The sequence below is a fragment of the Perca flavescens genome, chromosome 4 (genome assembly GCF_004354835.1).
Source record: "Perca flavescens isolate YP-PL-M2 chromosome 4, PFLA_1.0, whole genome shotgun sequence".
Lineage (NCBI taxonomy): Eukaryota > Metazoa > Chordata > Actinopteri > Perciformes > Percidae > Perca > Perca flavescens.
The window spans coordinates 20,910,707-20,927,934 of NC_041334.1; the positions used below are offsets into that span (position 1 = coordinate 20,910,707).

At 39.6% G+C, this 17,228-nt stretch overlaps 1 protein-coding gene across 1 annotated transcript in view; it reads left to right on the forward strand.

Moving 5' to 3' along the window:
- The first annotated feature begins 2,525 nt into the window (after positions 1-2,525).
- pparg (peroxisome proliferator-activated receptor gamma) overlaps positions 2,526-17,228 on the forward strand; it is a 32,794-nt gene continuing 18,091 nt past the window's right edge. Inside the window, exon 1 of the mRNA XM_028576507.1 lies at positions 2,526-2,627. Coding sequence (XP_028432308.1) covers positions 2,576-2,627 — 52 coding nt within the window. The 5' untranslated portion in view covers positions 2,526-2,575. The remainder of the gene's footprint in view (positions 2,628-17,228) is intronic.

A 17,228-nucleotide genomic window follows, 5' to 3' on the forward strand; every position in this document is an offset into this window, starting at 1 on the left:
GGCTATTAGTTTTGCATCTATTTCTGCACCTGATAGTAAAAATGAGTTTCAATAGTTAACATTAAAGAATCAGTACAGTAGATTCTAGGTCAACTTATAATAAAATCTTTTTTTTTTAATTTTAGACTTTACCACTTAGAAAATGAATAAAAGAATGGACAGGCTGTCCTGTACTAAACAAACTGTCAATGAACACTAATAGGTTTCCTTGACTGAATTTAAATCCAAAATCTATCAAATTATCTCTCCTATATGACTGTCTTTCAGCAGGTGAATTCAGTCACGCCTAATGAGTCCAAAGCATGTGTGTCAACATGATTGTGACCTATTAGTCAGCATTAGTCCACTAATTGACTACGAGGTGTGTAAGCCTACAGTAAGTCAGCTAAGAAAACGAGCAGTCACTCATTGACTAGACTTTCATTGCCAGACCTATCCCACAGTGCTGTAGAGTAAGGTCTGGCACTCCACACATATATTCTGGGATAGGACAAAAAATTACTTTAAAAAAATCACAATAGTTTTGGGGGGACACAGCAATGGTGCCTCTGCAAAATAGTCTTGGGAAGGAACTTGTATCGGAACATTTGCACCCCGCAAAAGAAAACGCCACATTAAATATTAAATGAAGTTAACTGTTCACACAATACAGTAATGTGAGCTATTGTAATTAGCTGGATACACGGTTAAACATAATTTGCTCTTACCAGTGTACAGTGTTGGGCAAGTTACTTCCAAAATGTAATACATTATAGTAGTTACTGTCATTTGGGTGGCCGTTAAAACACAGGACTTTCAAGCCAGGGAATGGAGTTTACTTCCCGGGGAAAATGAAAGACATTTCACCCAGGAAACACGTGTTGGAATGGGATTGTTTTAATCCAAACCACAATCTTTTTTTTGAAACTTAATTAGTTGTTTTGTCGCCGCATAACGCTCACTTTTTCTTGCCTAAACTTAACTGTAATCTCCGCCAAAACGACCAGCTCACAGTCACCTATTACTCACCTGGTAACTGAACCACTAACTACCGCTGACCTGACAGAGCACCACGTGCGCGGAGCACCACGCAAAGCAGCGTAGCCGGTGTCGCAGAGCTCTGTAGCAGCTAAACACATCTACTAACTGCCGCTGATGCGACGAGCTGTGATGGAGGTCTGTATAGCCAGCGTCACGAAGCTCTGTAGCGGCTTAAACAGCTAGCAACTGCCGTTTGGTGTCACGGAGCTCTGTAGGCAATGTCACATGACCAGCCGGTGGTCCTAGTTTTGGTATGATATCATATGTTTTAGTGTGCAGAACGTTTTTGTATATATCATATGGACCCATTTGGGGAATTCTTTAAAAAAAAAAAAAAAAAAAAAACCACCACTTAATTTCGAATTAAAATGCATTGTAACTTGTGTTACTGAGAACAGGTATCTAGGCTATACATTTCCGAAATTGTAGTAATGCGTTATATTAGGCTACCGCTTAGCTAAAAGCAATAGGCTACATGACTAATTGCTTTACACGTTGGGCCTACTCCCAACACCAGTTTATCACCACGTGTCTATTTTGCCACAGCAATAACGCCTAAAATGTCAAACTATTCCTTAAATCAATTTGATTTAAAACCAAAATTCAGTTTTCAACAATAAAAAAAAAAAAAAAAAAAAACAAAGACAAACAAATATGTATTTTGTCAATTAGCCTACCTGCCCCCCCCTCCCTGTAGCTAGGGCTAAATGGTAATATGATGCCTCTGCGTGTGTCCTCAGGATCCCGGGCGAGTCGTGTTCGAGAGGAGGGAGGAGAGACGGAGGCAGGCAGGCAGGCACCGACCGCTCAGCAGCAGCAGCCAGCCAGCCAGCAACATGACCAGAAATCTTCACAGCAAACAGACCTGACCACTTTGTGTTTCCGTGGCAAAGACGAGGCGCCTCGCACGGTTTCAGAGGCTGACACGCAAATTCACGCAACCGAAAAAGACGATCCAGCTTGAAAAAGCAAGTGGGCTCTGTCTGCTCTGCGCAGATCAGGTCAGTCACCTTCCGCTCGGTTCACAGTTTGCTGCGCTGTGTGAGTGTTGCTGCGGCTGCTGGTTGCATGTTAACGCGCTGCAAACTGCCTTAAAAGTCACTGAATCCGCCAACACTGAGTTGGCGGATACTTTAAAAGACTACAGGGTAGGCTATTACAAAATCTCCCACTGATTTTAAATCCTTCTGCACGTTTTCTGTTTTGTTTTTTAAATTAAATGACACAAATTATTTGAACAAAAGGTTGTTGAAACAGACATTCAAACAGGAAATCTTTTGACTTATTCATCCTTGTCAAATTTTCCATTTGTTTTCTTGTTTTAAGAAGCACGAAGACAGTGCTGGATTTGATATCTTTTTTGGTGGACACAGTGGCAAGCAAAGCCTATGAGGGTGGTAATGGTTAGGGTGGGATGGGGTGTGTGTGTGTGTGTGTGTGTGTGTTGGGGGGGGGGGGGGGGGGGGTGTGGTCACAGGACTGACAACTGGCAAACATTCAGGTGTTGGTCCAGAGTGTGTCTTCAGGCCACAGGGTGAGTGAGTGTGAGTTTGACATGCAAACAGCAGGCCGAGATTTTAATGATCAAAGTTGTCTCAACTTCTCAGGTGAGTACAAGAGACTGTATGTTTCTGTCTGACTCACTGCCTCTTACAGTATATAAGGTTTATAATGCTGAGCAATTTTAATGGGTAACTCCCAACTTTTATATATTCTATAGCCTATATTTTTCTCTTATGTCTTTTTTTTGTCTGTGTCATGTGAGGGATTTGTAGATATTGCACAACACCCAGGCAGTTCTGTGTTTTTGAATTGACTGGAAAGTTTTGGTCGTGACTCAGCAATAATCAACCTCAGGGGCCAACACTGACTTCTCTCTGAGGTTTGCTGTGTGGCTCCACAGTATTTGATGTGAACTGGCCTAATGTTGTTTTATTATGATATGATAATGGCACTTGGAAAGAGAGCTAAGAAATTTATTGTACAAGACTCAGGCTGTCAGTGCCAACAGTGAGTCTAGTTGTTCACCACATCCGTGGAAGTCTTTCTTTATCACTTTGTATGATCTTCATGTCAATAATCTGACAACACAGTGAGAAATCAGGGGACATTTACAGAGAAATATTTTGCTATTCAAAACTTAATGTTTTTACATATTTAAATTGTATTTAATTTTTTTTTTTTGCAATTCAGAGAAGTTAAATAAGTGTTTCTGCTTGTGTTTGGTCCACTTACATAACATTACTGCAGCCCGTTGAAAGTATTTTGCCTACTTTACAAGCAGCCATTAGTTTCCATATTTTCAGAGATTACAAATTTGCTTGAGATAAATATCCCTCACCATTACGTCTATTACCGTATATTGTTATTATTATTATTATTTATTCCATTTTTATGTCATTGCGGTGATGCAGCTGAAAGTGCAGATGGGACTTCATTATCACACAATAATAAATCTATATGCAAAGTCCACTGTGATATCTGTCTAGCAAGTTTAAAATCTCTGCTAGTTTATTTTAACAGTGTAAAACCAACCAAAACCAATCACTGCCTGGAAGATAGGAAAATAGCTGCCAGGAACATAATACTACATGTTGTTGGTAATACATTATCTTAAACATGCCAAACCATTTGTGTGGTCTTTGAGTGCCATGCTATTGTGTCTCCTAATACTCAGTAATAATAAAGTTAGTGGAAATCAACAACTCTGTAAAAAATAGGAACATATATTACATTAAAAAAGAAAACAGAAAATATTGACAAATGGTCAGATAAACAATAGATAAGTAGTTGTCCAGAAGTAAGATGCTCTCTTTCTTGAAAAAAATAAATGACAGAAAAAGAGGGAAAGTGATACTTCCTGAAAAATTGAATACTAAGAGTTACATGTTTTTACAGATAATTCCTTAATGTTAAGTAACAGGGACATTACTCATCAAACTGATGCTATAAAATACTAGGTATGTATCAGAATGATACAATTTATTAAAGGTTAAAATATCATCACTGATGTAACTTGGCTATTGTAGGAGGACATATGACAGATTTGTGATTGAGAAATAATCTCTATTTTGGAGAAGTAATAAAAGGTCATCTCTCTGATGAACAATGCTCATCTGGATTATTTTCATAATATATCTTTTACATTTTAACACAATCATTATTTTAATTTAGGAAATGATTTGGCATTGGGCACAATTGTTTGGTCTTTACTATGTCTTTGTGTTTTCAAGCATAGATTTTGGATCTTTTATGTACCTAACGTAGAAAGTTGAGTCAGACCTGTGCGTGAGTTGCATTAAGTCTGACTGCCTGATGAGGGCTGAACCAATCAGTGATTATTGCTTATCAGTTATATAATTCCTAAAGAGAGTTGTGTGTGTGTGTGTGTGTGTGTGTGTGTGTGTGTGTGTGTGTGTGTGTGTGTGTGTGTGTGTGTGTGTGTGTGTGTGTGTGTGTGTGTGTGTGTGTGTGTGTGTGTGTGCGCGCGCGTGCGTGCGTGTGTGTGTGAATGACTGAGACAAATGTGGACTTTGCTCTGTTGTCATAAATGAAAGGAGTGTTCAAGATACCAATGTTTATGTTGTCCCTCACACAAAGTTTTGTTTGAGTTGGTGTAAAGACCAAATTCAGGTTTTTAAAGACGCCTACATACCAGGATTTGTCTTGGTTTTTGAAAATCTGTGTTCATTTATAATACTGGAAGCAACAGTTGTCAATCTTCTAAGCAGTTGTTTGCAGTGGCTTTAAATTACTGAACCTGTGTGAGAGCTAAACATAATCACTGCACATCTGTATACATACAGATGAAAAGCGAGTGACACACTCTGGTTCAGCCCACAGATAGTTAACCACTTTTGCCTCCACAATGCCGATGTCCTGGTTTGTTTACTATAATTTAGCTATTCTTATTGTTATTGTGAACGTTTTCAAAAAGCACACCTTTGATTCGATTTTATCAGATGACATTGAGAGCATGTTGACACAGTTAAGCCTAAAGGTCATCAATTAGTTTTTTAAATTAGGTGTAATTATTAACTTCAAGGCCAATAATTTCACAAATTACTGTGTACTTTCAGCAATTGGATTTCTTTTGACATCGAACACATTTGGCACACAAGCAGAAAAATCACTGAAAATCAGCTCTATCAGTTAATCTTTTATTTGCCATCATACTCTGTCAGACCACGCTGTCCACTCTTCTCTACAATACGATCGTACGGAGCATTTTTATGGATCTATGTACTGATTTTATTGTAATTAATGAGGATCAGGATTTAGATTAGTAGCATATTTTTAGCAGGATGTTTTCAGTGTAATTATTTTTGCATTGTTGTGGAGGTAGATCTTACATCCAGCAACATAATAGTTGAAACCGGTGCTAAAACGATACTTTTAAAATGCCATCGGTGCCTAAACGGTACCTGAACTGGTACCTGAACCGAAATATATATAATATATTTATAATGTATATAAATATAAAAAAAGGAGCACAAAATGACAGTTGGCGACATTAAAGAACGGCTTGTTTATTGCTAAGGCCATATGGTCAAAATTAAATGATTGATTAATAATGTAATAACAGTAACTTATAACAATGACTTATTTCACCAGTAAATTGTTGGTAAACGACAAAAACAAGCACCAGATGGGAAAAGGGTATTTTACAATAACTTAAAATGCACCGCAAGGCTGGCGAGTTTCAAGTAAACGCACCGTCTGTGATGTTTTTCCGACAGCGGCAGCTGCAGTCAGACTGTTACGTCTCGGTGTTGGAATCCTCTACAGGGTAATACAGTCGCACTTTACACCGCTTAACGTAAGCTCTCAGCATTTTTACCATTGTGTTTAATCCAGCTACTAGCTAACGGTAAGCAATGCTTCTGAAAAAAAAATAGTCAGGCACCGAAATGAGGAACCAAAATGTTCGTTCTTATTCGGTCTCGTTACTACTGTTTACATCGGAACCGGTGCCCTATCAGTTGTTACCGTTAAACCTGTTGACATTTTCTTTCTCTCAACAATGACAAGATGTTATGGAGAGACAACACCTGCCGTCTGACTCATGTTCAAATGTTCTTTTCACTTTATATTACTGTAAATGCAGTCTATGTCTGGATGAGATAAGAACGCATTTTAATGCAAGGTGTGGCTCTCGGGCTATGCCCACACAATTTGAAAACATCTAATTCTCTACCGTCTCCCATCCACACAATAAGTGTTATCTTTCACATCATTTCTCAAAACGACGCCGTTGGCTCACCTAAGACATGGTTGGATGCTATGTAGCAATAATGTTAAGAAGCCAATTTGCAGTTTCCCCTTTTATATGTAAAGAAGTTACAGCAACAAAAGTTGATGTTTCTGTTCTGTTGGCCCTTTCTTCAGCGAATAAAACATATGTACAGACAGTTAAGTAATACCCTAACTCATTTCCTCCTTCCCTACTAATAGCATGCTTTGGATTGTGAACATGACAAATTATCTGATCACAGTCTATTAGGGCTGCAACTAATAGTTATTTTCATTATTGACTCAGAAATAAACAGTAGATGTACTGAATCTGCATCATGGTTAAAGGTCCAATATGTAATATTTATACTGTAATAAATCCAAAAATGACACCAATGCCTCATCAGATATTAAGGAAACATGTTAAACTGAAATACTATCTTTTCTGACAACAATGCTAATTTCAGTATTTTTTCTTTTTGAAATTTACATTCCGTGACGGAATATATGTTTATGTTTTGGTCTGTGTGTTGTTATCAACGCTCCAGTTTGACAGGCAGGCCGGGTTGCCAGATATACCTGTAAAAACGTGAACCCAGCACGCTACAGCTGTAACGGTAGTACAGCCATGAAAGCAGCAAACAAACGAACAGGATCAACGGAGATAGATTCTACATGACATAAAAAAAAGAAAACGGCATGTTTCTAACAGTTGCGTGACCAGAGACGTAACAACCCCCTGGTAAATATTGGAGATGTATTTGAAAGATGGAGACAGCTTAGAGCCCAAAAGGACGCAGAGTTGGCTTATTTTCTCCTGAACAGGTAAGCTTTAGCTTCATGCTAATTTATCACAGCTACTAGGGACGGGCATTTTTTGTCATTTCAACATTTGTGTACTCACATTGAATTATATAGCTAGAGTAACCGAGTTGGTTACTCGCAAAAACAATTGAGACATAGCCAGTAAAGTGATCCCGACTGGTCCTGGCTAACGCCGCCATGCTAACCCTGCTAACTGTTGTCATGGCTGTTTACAGCGTGTAGCCTCTTCAGCGGCTGGAGCCGACAACGGTGAGTTATTTTAAACCACGAGAGGGGGGCTGTAAATCAGAAAGAGAGGACTGTGAGTTTGCAGTGTGTTTAGCGATTGTTGCCGTAATTTTAAGCCGAAAAAGTGTGTCTGTCAGTTGGTTACAGAGCTCCGCGTGAGCACGGGCTTTTATGACTGTCAATATAGCCAGCATCTAACGTTAGCTACTCCGCTGTGCTGTGGAGTAATGTCTGGCTATGTGAGAATAGCATCTACCGTTAGCTGCTCCGCTGTGCTGTGGAGTAATGTCTGGCTATGTGAGACTAGCATCTAACGTTAGCTACTCCGCTGTGCTGTGGAGTAATGTCTGGCTATGTGAGACTAGCATCTAACGTTAGCTACTCCGCTGTGCTGTGGAGTAATGTCTGGCTATGTGAGACTAGCATCTAACGTTAGCTACTCCGCTGTGCTGTGGAGTAATGTCTGGCTATGTGAGACTAGCATCTAACGTTAGCTACTCCGCTGTGCTGTGGAGTAATGTCTGGCTATGTGAGAAAAGCGTCAGGCAACATTGTTGTGAATGCTGCGGTCTCAGCCTGGCAACACCCGTGAACTTTGAGTCTGGGCAGGAGGGGGCGGGGGAGACGACTCTCCAGTATTTTGAATTGGTAGTGCAGTAACTATTTTAACCGCTAGCTGCCAGTATTACACACAACATTACATATTGCACCTTTAAGGATACAGAATGCAGAGTGCAAAAGAGTAAAAATGTTTAAAAGAAATGAGGACCTGATTAGACAAGACAGTATAGGTACACTGGAGGTAAACAGCAAAGAGGACCATTCTGGTTTATTACAACTAAGATATAATAATTGTCCCCAAGTTAACTCCTGTGATCTGGAAACATCACTAAAAAGAAGTCAGGTGGGACAAGAAATGATAGCAGTCAGACAATCATCTGGTGATCAGGTGATTGTTCAACTGTCATTGTAAACATCCATCACAATTCACAGCACGACTGTCTGGTCCAATTATGATGTATTGTACTTATCGTAGTTGTGCATGTAAACCGTTTTTCTGAGCAGTAAGGTAGTTTTATTGTAATTTCAGGTAAAATTACTTTTGATTTTACCTTTAAATAAAGTGGTTTAGATAGTTTGTTTAACTTTTGGCTTTTTATAGTCTATGTATATATCGACGACGGTTGATTTACGGTATGGTTCCAGTGCTGTGGGAAGTTCAGCTGGGTGTCCCTCACTTTCGGCTTTCTTTGAGTCAACTTTAAACTCCGGTCGCATCAGGCAACATTATCCGGAACCTCTGAACGTTACAGGCTTAAAATTGCAAGTTTGAAGGAAATTTTGGATCGTGCAATAAGGCAGGCATGCTTGGTTCTTTTGGGGAATGATTATAAAGATTTACAAAGAATATGTTTACAGCATTTACCATCTAACTGGGACGTTTTAGGACCAATAGACCTTTTTCACAGCAGACGTGTTGACATAGTCATAGTAGGGAAAGCACAGATGTATTCAAAACCATTAGTAATGGCTGCATACCACTTAGGAGAGGTCCTGGTATTGTGCATGCTGACTCACTGAAATATCTTACTGGGACACTTGATGGAATTGAGCCATCGTTGAGGTTATCAATTTCAGCTGTGCTTGTGTTTGCTATTTACAAAATACACAAGGCGATACACTGGTTAGAGCAAATTATGTTTAGCATATATGGTATCCAGCAAATTTAAATAGCTCACGTTACTCTATTGTGTGAAAAGTTAACTTCATTTAATATTGTATGTGGCGTTTTCTTTTGCGGTGTGCAAATGTTCCACCAAAACAAGTTCCTTCCCAAAAGTATTTTGCAGAGCCACGCTCGCTGTGTCCGGAGCTTAACCAAGACGATTGTGATTGGTTTAAAGAAATGCAAAGAACCCCTGACCGTTTATTCTTCTATCCAGGAATGTTGTTTGTGTTTGTTGTAACAATGTCACTGTGTTTTAATATCTTAGCAATTACTTTAGTCACAATTATATCATAACAGAGAGAAATGATGGCCAAACTTAGGAAAATAGGACCCCAGTAAGCAAAAGAATGAATTATATTTATGATGATACGGTAGAAACTGTCTAATGACCCAAATCATCTTAGCTACTGTTGTGCTTTAGTGTTCCATCTTCTTAAAGGGGCACTATGCAATTTTGGCAATTGTTTCGCTTTTTGCTCACAAGTTTCTCTATAGAGCTCCCCCTACAGCACACGTTGTGTCAAACTCAATTCCCGCGGGCCAAATCCGGCCCCTTGCAGATTTAGATCCGGCCCGTATATCAATTTGGGTTCACAATACATTTTGGCCCTCTAGTTGTGCACCAAACCAAAAACACAGGACAGTGTTTTTTCAACTGCAATTACCTGACATTCAAAGCAGAATAAGGCAGATTTGCTGACTCTGAGACTCAGAAATTCCGCCAGAAGAAGAGTTTAATATTCAGGCTGTGAAACAGGTTGAAAAATTATCATTGTTTTTGCTTGATTTGCCAAATTCTATGATGGCTAAGGAACTCTTTTGATGACTTTTGTAGGGCTTCATGTCAACAAAAAGCATACAAAAATGTTGTAAAACCAACAAATTTACAAAAAGGTAACCAATGTCTGAGAAAGCCACAAAAAAGTTGGAACAGAAACAATAAAAATGAGGAAAAAAGCTCCCAAAATGTAAAAAAAAAGTGGCATGCAGTAACAAAAGCATGTCAGTAAACTCTCCATGTCTGGCCCTCGGTGTGATTCTCTTTTTCCAGTGTGGCCCTCTGGGAAAATGAGTTTGACACCCCTGCCCTACAGCTTTGGGATAGATATTTGACAACACTGTGTAAAAACTCACTCAGTCAGTCTGCCTTTTCCTCTTTCTCTGTTCTCTCTGTTCCTCCGACAATGCTTTCCTAGCTTTCTGCTTCTTTTTTTGCCAGCTCAGCCATGACGATAGTGTGAAAAACTCCATCGCTACCTTGTTAGCCGGTTCCTGAATGGGGCGTATGTGTCCAGTGTCGTGAAGCAATTCGTTACATCGCGAGACCTGATATCACGCGATACTTCCTGACGCTGAGGCCGGCGGCTCGCCGGCCAAAAGTTGCAAGGCTAGGGGGAAGCGAGACGACCATCATTCAACCCGAAAATGTCATATAACCATTCATGACTCTGAATCTGTTCAGTTAAGGTAAATTAAGCTAAAAAAAACTGAATAGTTCCCCTTTAAACTAATTCTTGATTAATTTAATTACCATAAAACTACTGATACACAATGAAGCTGAGGCAGTTACACTTTTGGTAATCCACCCACGCACAAATAAACACAAAGACCCATGTAATCTGACGTCAACACACAAATATACACTAATAAGAAGATTTCCTTGCCAATGCACTTTAACATAGATATTAGTCAAGAGACAGTAGGGATATCTAGCAACCTTTGTCCTAATTCCCCTTTAAGAAAGATGTGGGAGCAAACAGCAGCTCCTCAGGTCAAAACCTCGGTCTCTAGTGGGAACTTAAGACTGACTCAGACTCTACATGTGCACAAGCTTCTACATGGGTTCACTAGATATGGCACTGCTTGAGAAATCACTAGTTCAGGTCTGGTCAGGATGATGATGATGATGTATCAAATCTGCCCCCACAATTTATAATTGGCTAATAACGGTTAAATGCCAAAGGATATAGGAAATGAAACCAAAGACTGTTAATAGCTTTCCCTCTTTTTGGAAAGTTAACTTGTACTTTCTTTTGATCATTTTAATAAATTGACCGTTCATTGTTAACAATTTCAGCTTACACTACAGCAGACAAAGATGATATTTAATACATTTCTTACTCTGTTGCTCACATGAATTTGGTTTTGAAAAGGCTAAAAAGAAAATGGCACTGCCCTCTAAACTCTTTAAATGCTGAACATCCTTACTACAGCCTCACGTACGCTGTTCAACATGTGGAGATAGCCAAAGCTCGACTGGCCTGCTGTGCCTAGTTACGGTTGATTGAACAATGGCTGGAAGGGGGTAGGATGTCAAACGGTTAATTTTTGAGACATTTATTTTGCTCATTTCAAACCTTCAGTGAACCTCCCGTTTTCACAGACAATTCTAAATCAGTTTCTTGTCCACACATATTTACAGTACGTTCTGAGAATGAGAGTCACGTCATGTGTTGTTTTGTTATTGTCCGGCTAAACGGCAGCTGTAGGCAGCACACTCCCGTGTTTTCCTCTCTACTTCGAGGAACAGGGTATTACCCTTCCCACATTGCACCTCTCCCTCTTCCTACCGTGTTGCCCTCCTCTCACTCCCTGTCTCTGTCAAAACACTAGTTGAGCTATAAATCCTCACCGCTGCGCTTTCTTACACGACTCCCAGACCCGAGATCGCACTCACATAGACTGATCATTAACCTCTGTGACATAATCATAAATAACAATAGATTGAATCAGTTCTGTATCTCCATGTCTGTCTTTCTCTGTCATCCTTCTTCTCTTCCTAACTCTTGTGCTCCTTTTTCAATGCAACATGTGTGTGTGTGTGTGTGTGTGTGTGTGTGTGTGTGTGTGTGTGTGTGTGTGTGTGTGTGTGTGTGTGTGTGTGTGTGTGTGTGTGTGTGTGTGTGTGTGTGTGTGTGTGTGTGTGTGTGTGTGTGTGTGTGTGCGTGAATGGCCTTGACAGCATGCACACCTCCTTCCCCTTATCCAGTGAGGAAGCTCTTGAGGCTCAAGAGACTCATCAACCATTAACTCGTAACTATTTAAAGGATTTGGGGGAAAGTTTGTGTCCTTAGATTATTGTTAAAACTGTAGATTCCCAGAGAGCAGCATATGGAGCACACACACACACACACACACACACACACACACACACACACACACACACACACACACACACACACACACACACACACACACACACACACACACGCAGATGTACACTACAACAGTGAGGGATTTCTTTAGCCTCTCTATATCCATGCATGTATGTACTGTATACTGACCTGCTCACGTTTGTTGCACACAATCTGAGTTTAAATAGTTAAGTCTTTAAATTCCAGTGTGCTTACATGACCTTGTATATGCAGATGTATGTAGCATAATGTGTTTTATCCCTAAATGTTTGTATGAATGAAAGGGTTCCATAGTTTCTGTACAATCCCCCAGAGTGCTGTTCATGGGAGTTCAGTCACCTTGTAGTCTGATAATACAAGGCCCACCCCTCATGTCACGTTATGATTCTGACAGCAATGTAGAACATATCCTGAACATCTGTCTGTCTGTGTGTGTGTGTGTGTGTGTGTGTGTGTGTGTGTGTGTGTGTGTGTATCCTTCCCATCACAATGGATAATTTAATGATGTGAATGATGTTAAAAACTGTTTTGTTTTGTAGTTGTGTGTGTTATAGCTATACATGCATTACGATTGTTGAGCTGATTATAACCATGATTTGGGCATAACGACTGAACAGACCAAGTCCAATCGAATCTGTTCAAATCTGTGTCTGTTGGTGATGACAGTCGGGAGATAAAATCATAAAGTGCGTGGTGTTTAATGATGTATTTATTACTTCATCAGGTTTTAGTACAGAGCCACAACAGTTTGGTTGATATGCTTATTTGCTTTCTTACCAAGAGTTAGATAAGAAGGACAATACCACTCTCATGTCTGCGCACTAACTCTAGACCTGGAGCCCTAATTCCCCATAAAAACATAATAACATAATTTTTACGTTTCTGTTTGTATTTGTAATAAACAAATGAGATACAACATGTTAATTGATGAGCTTTAGAGCGGCTGGCAGGTGTATTTAAATATTTTCAATTTTGGACATCGCCAGGCTAACTGTTTCCCCCTGTTTCAAGTTTTTATGCTAACCTAATCGCCTCCTGGCTGTAGCTCCATAGTGCACAAGTGCACAGACATGAAAGTGGTATTGATCCTCTCATCTAACTCTCAGTGAAGAAAGTAAAAAAAATCTAGTGTACCTCATACAGGATTGTGATAGTAGCCTACCTATTGCCCAAAGTGTTATATCTGTATTTCCTTGGTCAGGATGTATTTATTTCTGTTAAGACAAAAACAAAACTGTGCACATTTTTACTTTTTACATTACATAGTCTCCAGGCCCTAGTTTCACATTTCCTCTAGCTTACCAAAAAAACATGATGCATCCCCTCGGCGAAAACGGCTACAGGGTTAGCAGCAAGCAGCTAACAACCACAGTGCCTGCTTCCACTTATGAATCTTTTAGTGTGAACACAGAGTAAGGGTTTTGCTCGGTTGGTGAAGCTCATCAGAGGTGAAGTCTTGGTAAAGAGGCGTCCATGTTTACAACTGAGAGTGCAAATGCTTTTTTGTTCACTTTGCCTTACTGAAAACAAGCTCTTGGCACGTGTCACAGGGTGTTGTGTTGGACATTGTAGTCTTCTAATATTACGGTTACATTGATAATGGATTCTCTTTGATACATGATTAGTTTTAGGACCCACAACACACTAAAATGCAAAAGTCTATGTACAGAAACACAAGTCTCTTGTAAGATGGAAAAACAATTGTACGGTCGGATAAGTCATTTTTAACAGTTTATTCCCACACCTTAGTTTTTTCAGATACAGTTTCAACATGTACTTAAGGTTTATGTTTCAACCAACTGTACTGCATTTATTTAATACATTGGCGGTAGATCTGTTGTGGTGTAGGTAGCCACTTTGTGGAAGCCTTTAGGTTAACATTTGCATGGCCTTACAATTTAACAGTTAAATCTACAAATGCAAATCCTAAATCTGTACAATAGTGATCAAATTGAGTTTAATTCATTGAGATATCATCTAAACATCATCAAATGTATTTTTTGTATCTTAATCTTTCAAAGAATTGATAACTTTCCCTCTTGGAAAATGTGCAGTTCAACATTCTTTCTAATTGTCTCTGCATTGCTGGAAGGATTATGTCCCAGTGCACAATTGTAATTTGAGGGTAGTGGAAAGCTAATGTAAGACCACTTGACCCCACCTGTCCAACACTGACTTATTTGGGTAACATGATAGTTTTGAGTAAGGGTGTTTGAGTTCTCCAAAACAACTCAGACCTGTTAGTCAGCATTTTTTGTGCATATGTGAACCTCTGGAACGAACCGTACTCACACCTCCTCTGAAGTGGACCGGAAAGAGAACTTAGTCCTCTTTCAAGCAAACTGACAATGTGAACACAAAAATAACTGAGTCCCTTTTCTGTTGATCCACTTTAAGAGGACTGAGTTTGGTTCGTTTAGAGAGAACTGTATGTGAAAACACCCTAAATGACTGATGGTTGCATGATGAGCCGAGACTCTGTCTCTGAGTTCTACAGTCTTCTGACTCATTTCCTTGATAAGTGTATCATTTTTTTCAGTTAAAATAACTTTTCAGGATCACTGTTTGTTTCATAAGTTTTGCTTTGTAATTTTCTGTGCACCCCTGTATAGTCAAGTAATTATGTACAAATGAAAATGAAGGCAGACATTTCCCAATGTCATAACCAATTAGAAGAAACCACTTCTCTCTCTCTTGTGTTTTCTGGGAACATGTGTGAACATTACTGTGTATTTTATTAAGTAGAATTTGAACACATTTACAGTAAGAGACAAAAAACTCTACCGGATGCTGTTTTGTCCTAATTTTATTTATTCATTCATATTTTGAAAGGGCAATGCACATTGATTACCATCACTGTAAGCATGTCAGTGTTCAGCCAGATGTTTAATTATCACTTGAAAATAACAATAAAACAATACATAAAAGCAGGCCAATCAGACAATTTCACCTAATTTTTGCCCATCATTACTATTACAGTGCTGTATGCACAGATTGTAACATGCTAAATCTGCCAATGTTTGAATACAAATAAGAATGACAGGAAGTTTTTGCTTCACTGCTGAAATCTGTTTGCCATACACCATTCAGATTTTTAAAAATAAATCAGAGATCCAGCAGGCTTGAATTGTGTTGGTATTGCATGGGGAGGCAGAAGCGAGTGCGTCACCGCTATCACATCGACACTGAGTGACTGAGCGGAGGGAGAGAAGTGCAACCAGAGAGGCATGATGAGGTCGCCTGTCAGAGTGAAGCAACAGGAAATCTTCTGCATATGATGTCTACCACCTTACACACACACACCCACATACACACCCACACCAACACCCACACACACACACACACACACACACACACACACACTTATACAGAAGAGCACATAAATCCCAAAAAAAACACTTTCACACTGGCACACATACACAAGTATATTCTGTACGATTACACAGAGACAAGCTTACAAAAAGGAATGAAAGAGAAACACTCACACACAAACACACGCACACACACAAACAGACACAGGCCACATGATAGTTAGCTGTCTGAACTTCTGCTGAGCCCAGACTCTGTCAGAGAAAGAAAATGTGTGTAGTTCCCTTTCTACCGGTCATCACTTCCTGAGGAAAGGCATGACCACACACACACACACACACACACACACCAGTTTCTTCTCCTGTCTCTGTCACTTGGTTGCTGGTTGAAACGGGAGAAACAGGGTGAGTGGACTGTCCTGAACCCTGTTTGTGTTCATGTGTGTGTGTCACTGTCATTCAGTTCATCATGTTGAATCAATGTATGAGCTATATAGGATAGTTAAAATGAATGCAAAGACCAGTCTGCTGCTATATCTGATTAAGGCTATAAGCTGTCAGATAGCTGCAATGAATACATTTGTGCTTTTACTATAAGCGTGATGGAGTCGATTTCCATTTTTAGTTTTGTAGGAGCGTCAGTGCTTATCAGTGAGATACTAGGTCAACCAGTTTTGTTTGATATGGAGTATGCCTTCTCTCTGACAGTTCATCACCTAATCAGCTTGCTAGGGTTTGTGTGCAAGATTTTCATGATATTTGGTAGCACATATGAGCTCAAAACCCTGCAGTTAATAGATTTTATGACACTTGAGTGCAAAATGAGCAAAACAAATATCTGTAACTAGGTTGTGTGAGGCGGTGAGTCTTTGTTCTTTTACTTTGTGTTCTTGTGCAAATGCCCAAACCGTGTTCTCTTGAAATAAAAGGGTTTAAGTAAGAATAAGACATGAAGTAGTTGTGATATTTTAGGATTAAAAAATATCCTCAGTTGTATAATAATTCAAACCTTTGTGTGCATGTTTGTAAAATATGTAGATGAACATGCTTTTTAAAATGCAGAAAGCTATTTCTTTTCCCGAATTCTATTTGTATGAAGTGTTGCCTTCCCGTGAATCTGACCTCAGGTTGACCTGATGTTTATCAGTACTAGCTGTGGATGTTGAAAGACAAACATTTGACGAAAAATCTAATAGAAATCAGAGACTGGGTGCTGTTTCACTCAGAGCTGTGCCAGGCAGACGGAGATTATGGTTTCTAACCTCCATCTGTGCCAAGCTTTGAAGTTTGATGAGTAAATTCAGTACCAACCGAGCGAGTGGGTTTTCAGACACGAGGAGACTCTCGTTTCTGTCGAGAGGGCAGTCCAGACCTCTGGCTGACACTTTGTGTGCACTTGGTTTTCCACTGCTCTCCTGTTAGATCAGAAGGGGAAGGCCCTTTCAGGTAATGTGTGGCTTCACATTTCCAGAGTAAAAAAGAAAGTGCTAATTTCCTGAAGAGAGGCAGGCAGCTTTTGTGAGTGTCTGCTGAATAACTTATTTGGTTAAATCAGCTTCTTACCAATAAAGCACCGCATTATCATCACAACATGTGATCTTTTCACTGTGTCCCACAGTTTCCTCATGCAGGACAAGCCAGGCAAAAATCAAGCACACTTAGTCTGTGTTCAAAGAAATTGTGGGGACTGTGAGGCATACGTGCAGGCGGGCATTTCTTTGTTTTAGTCACTGACACTGAACCACACGCTGT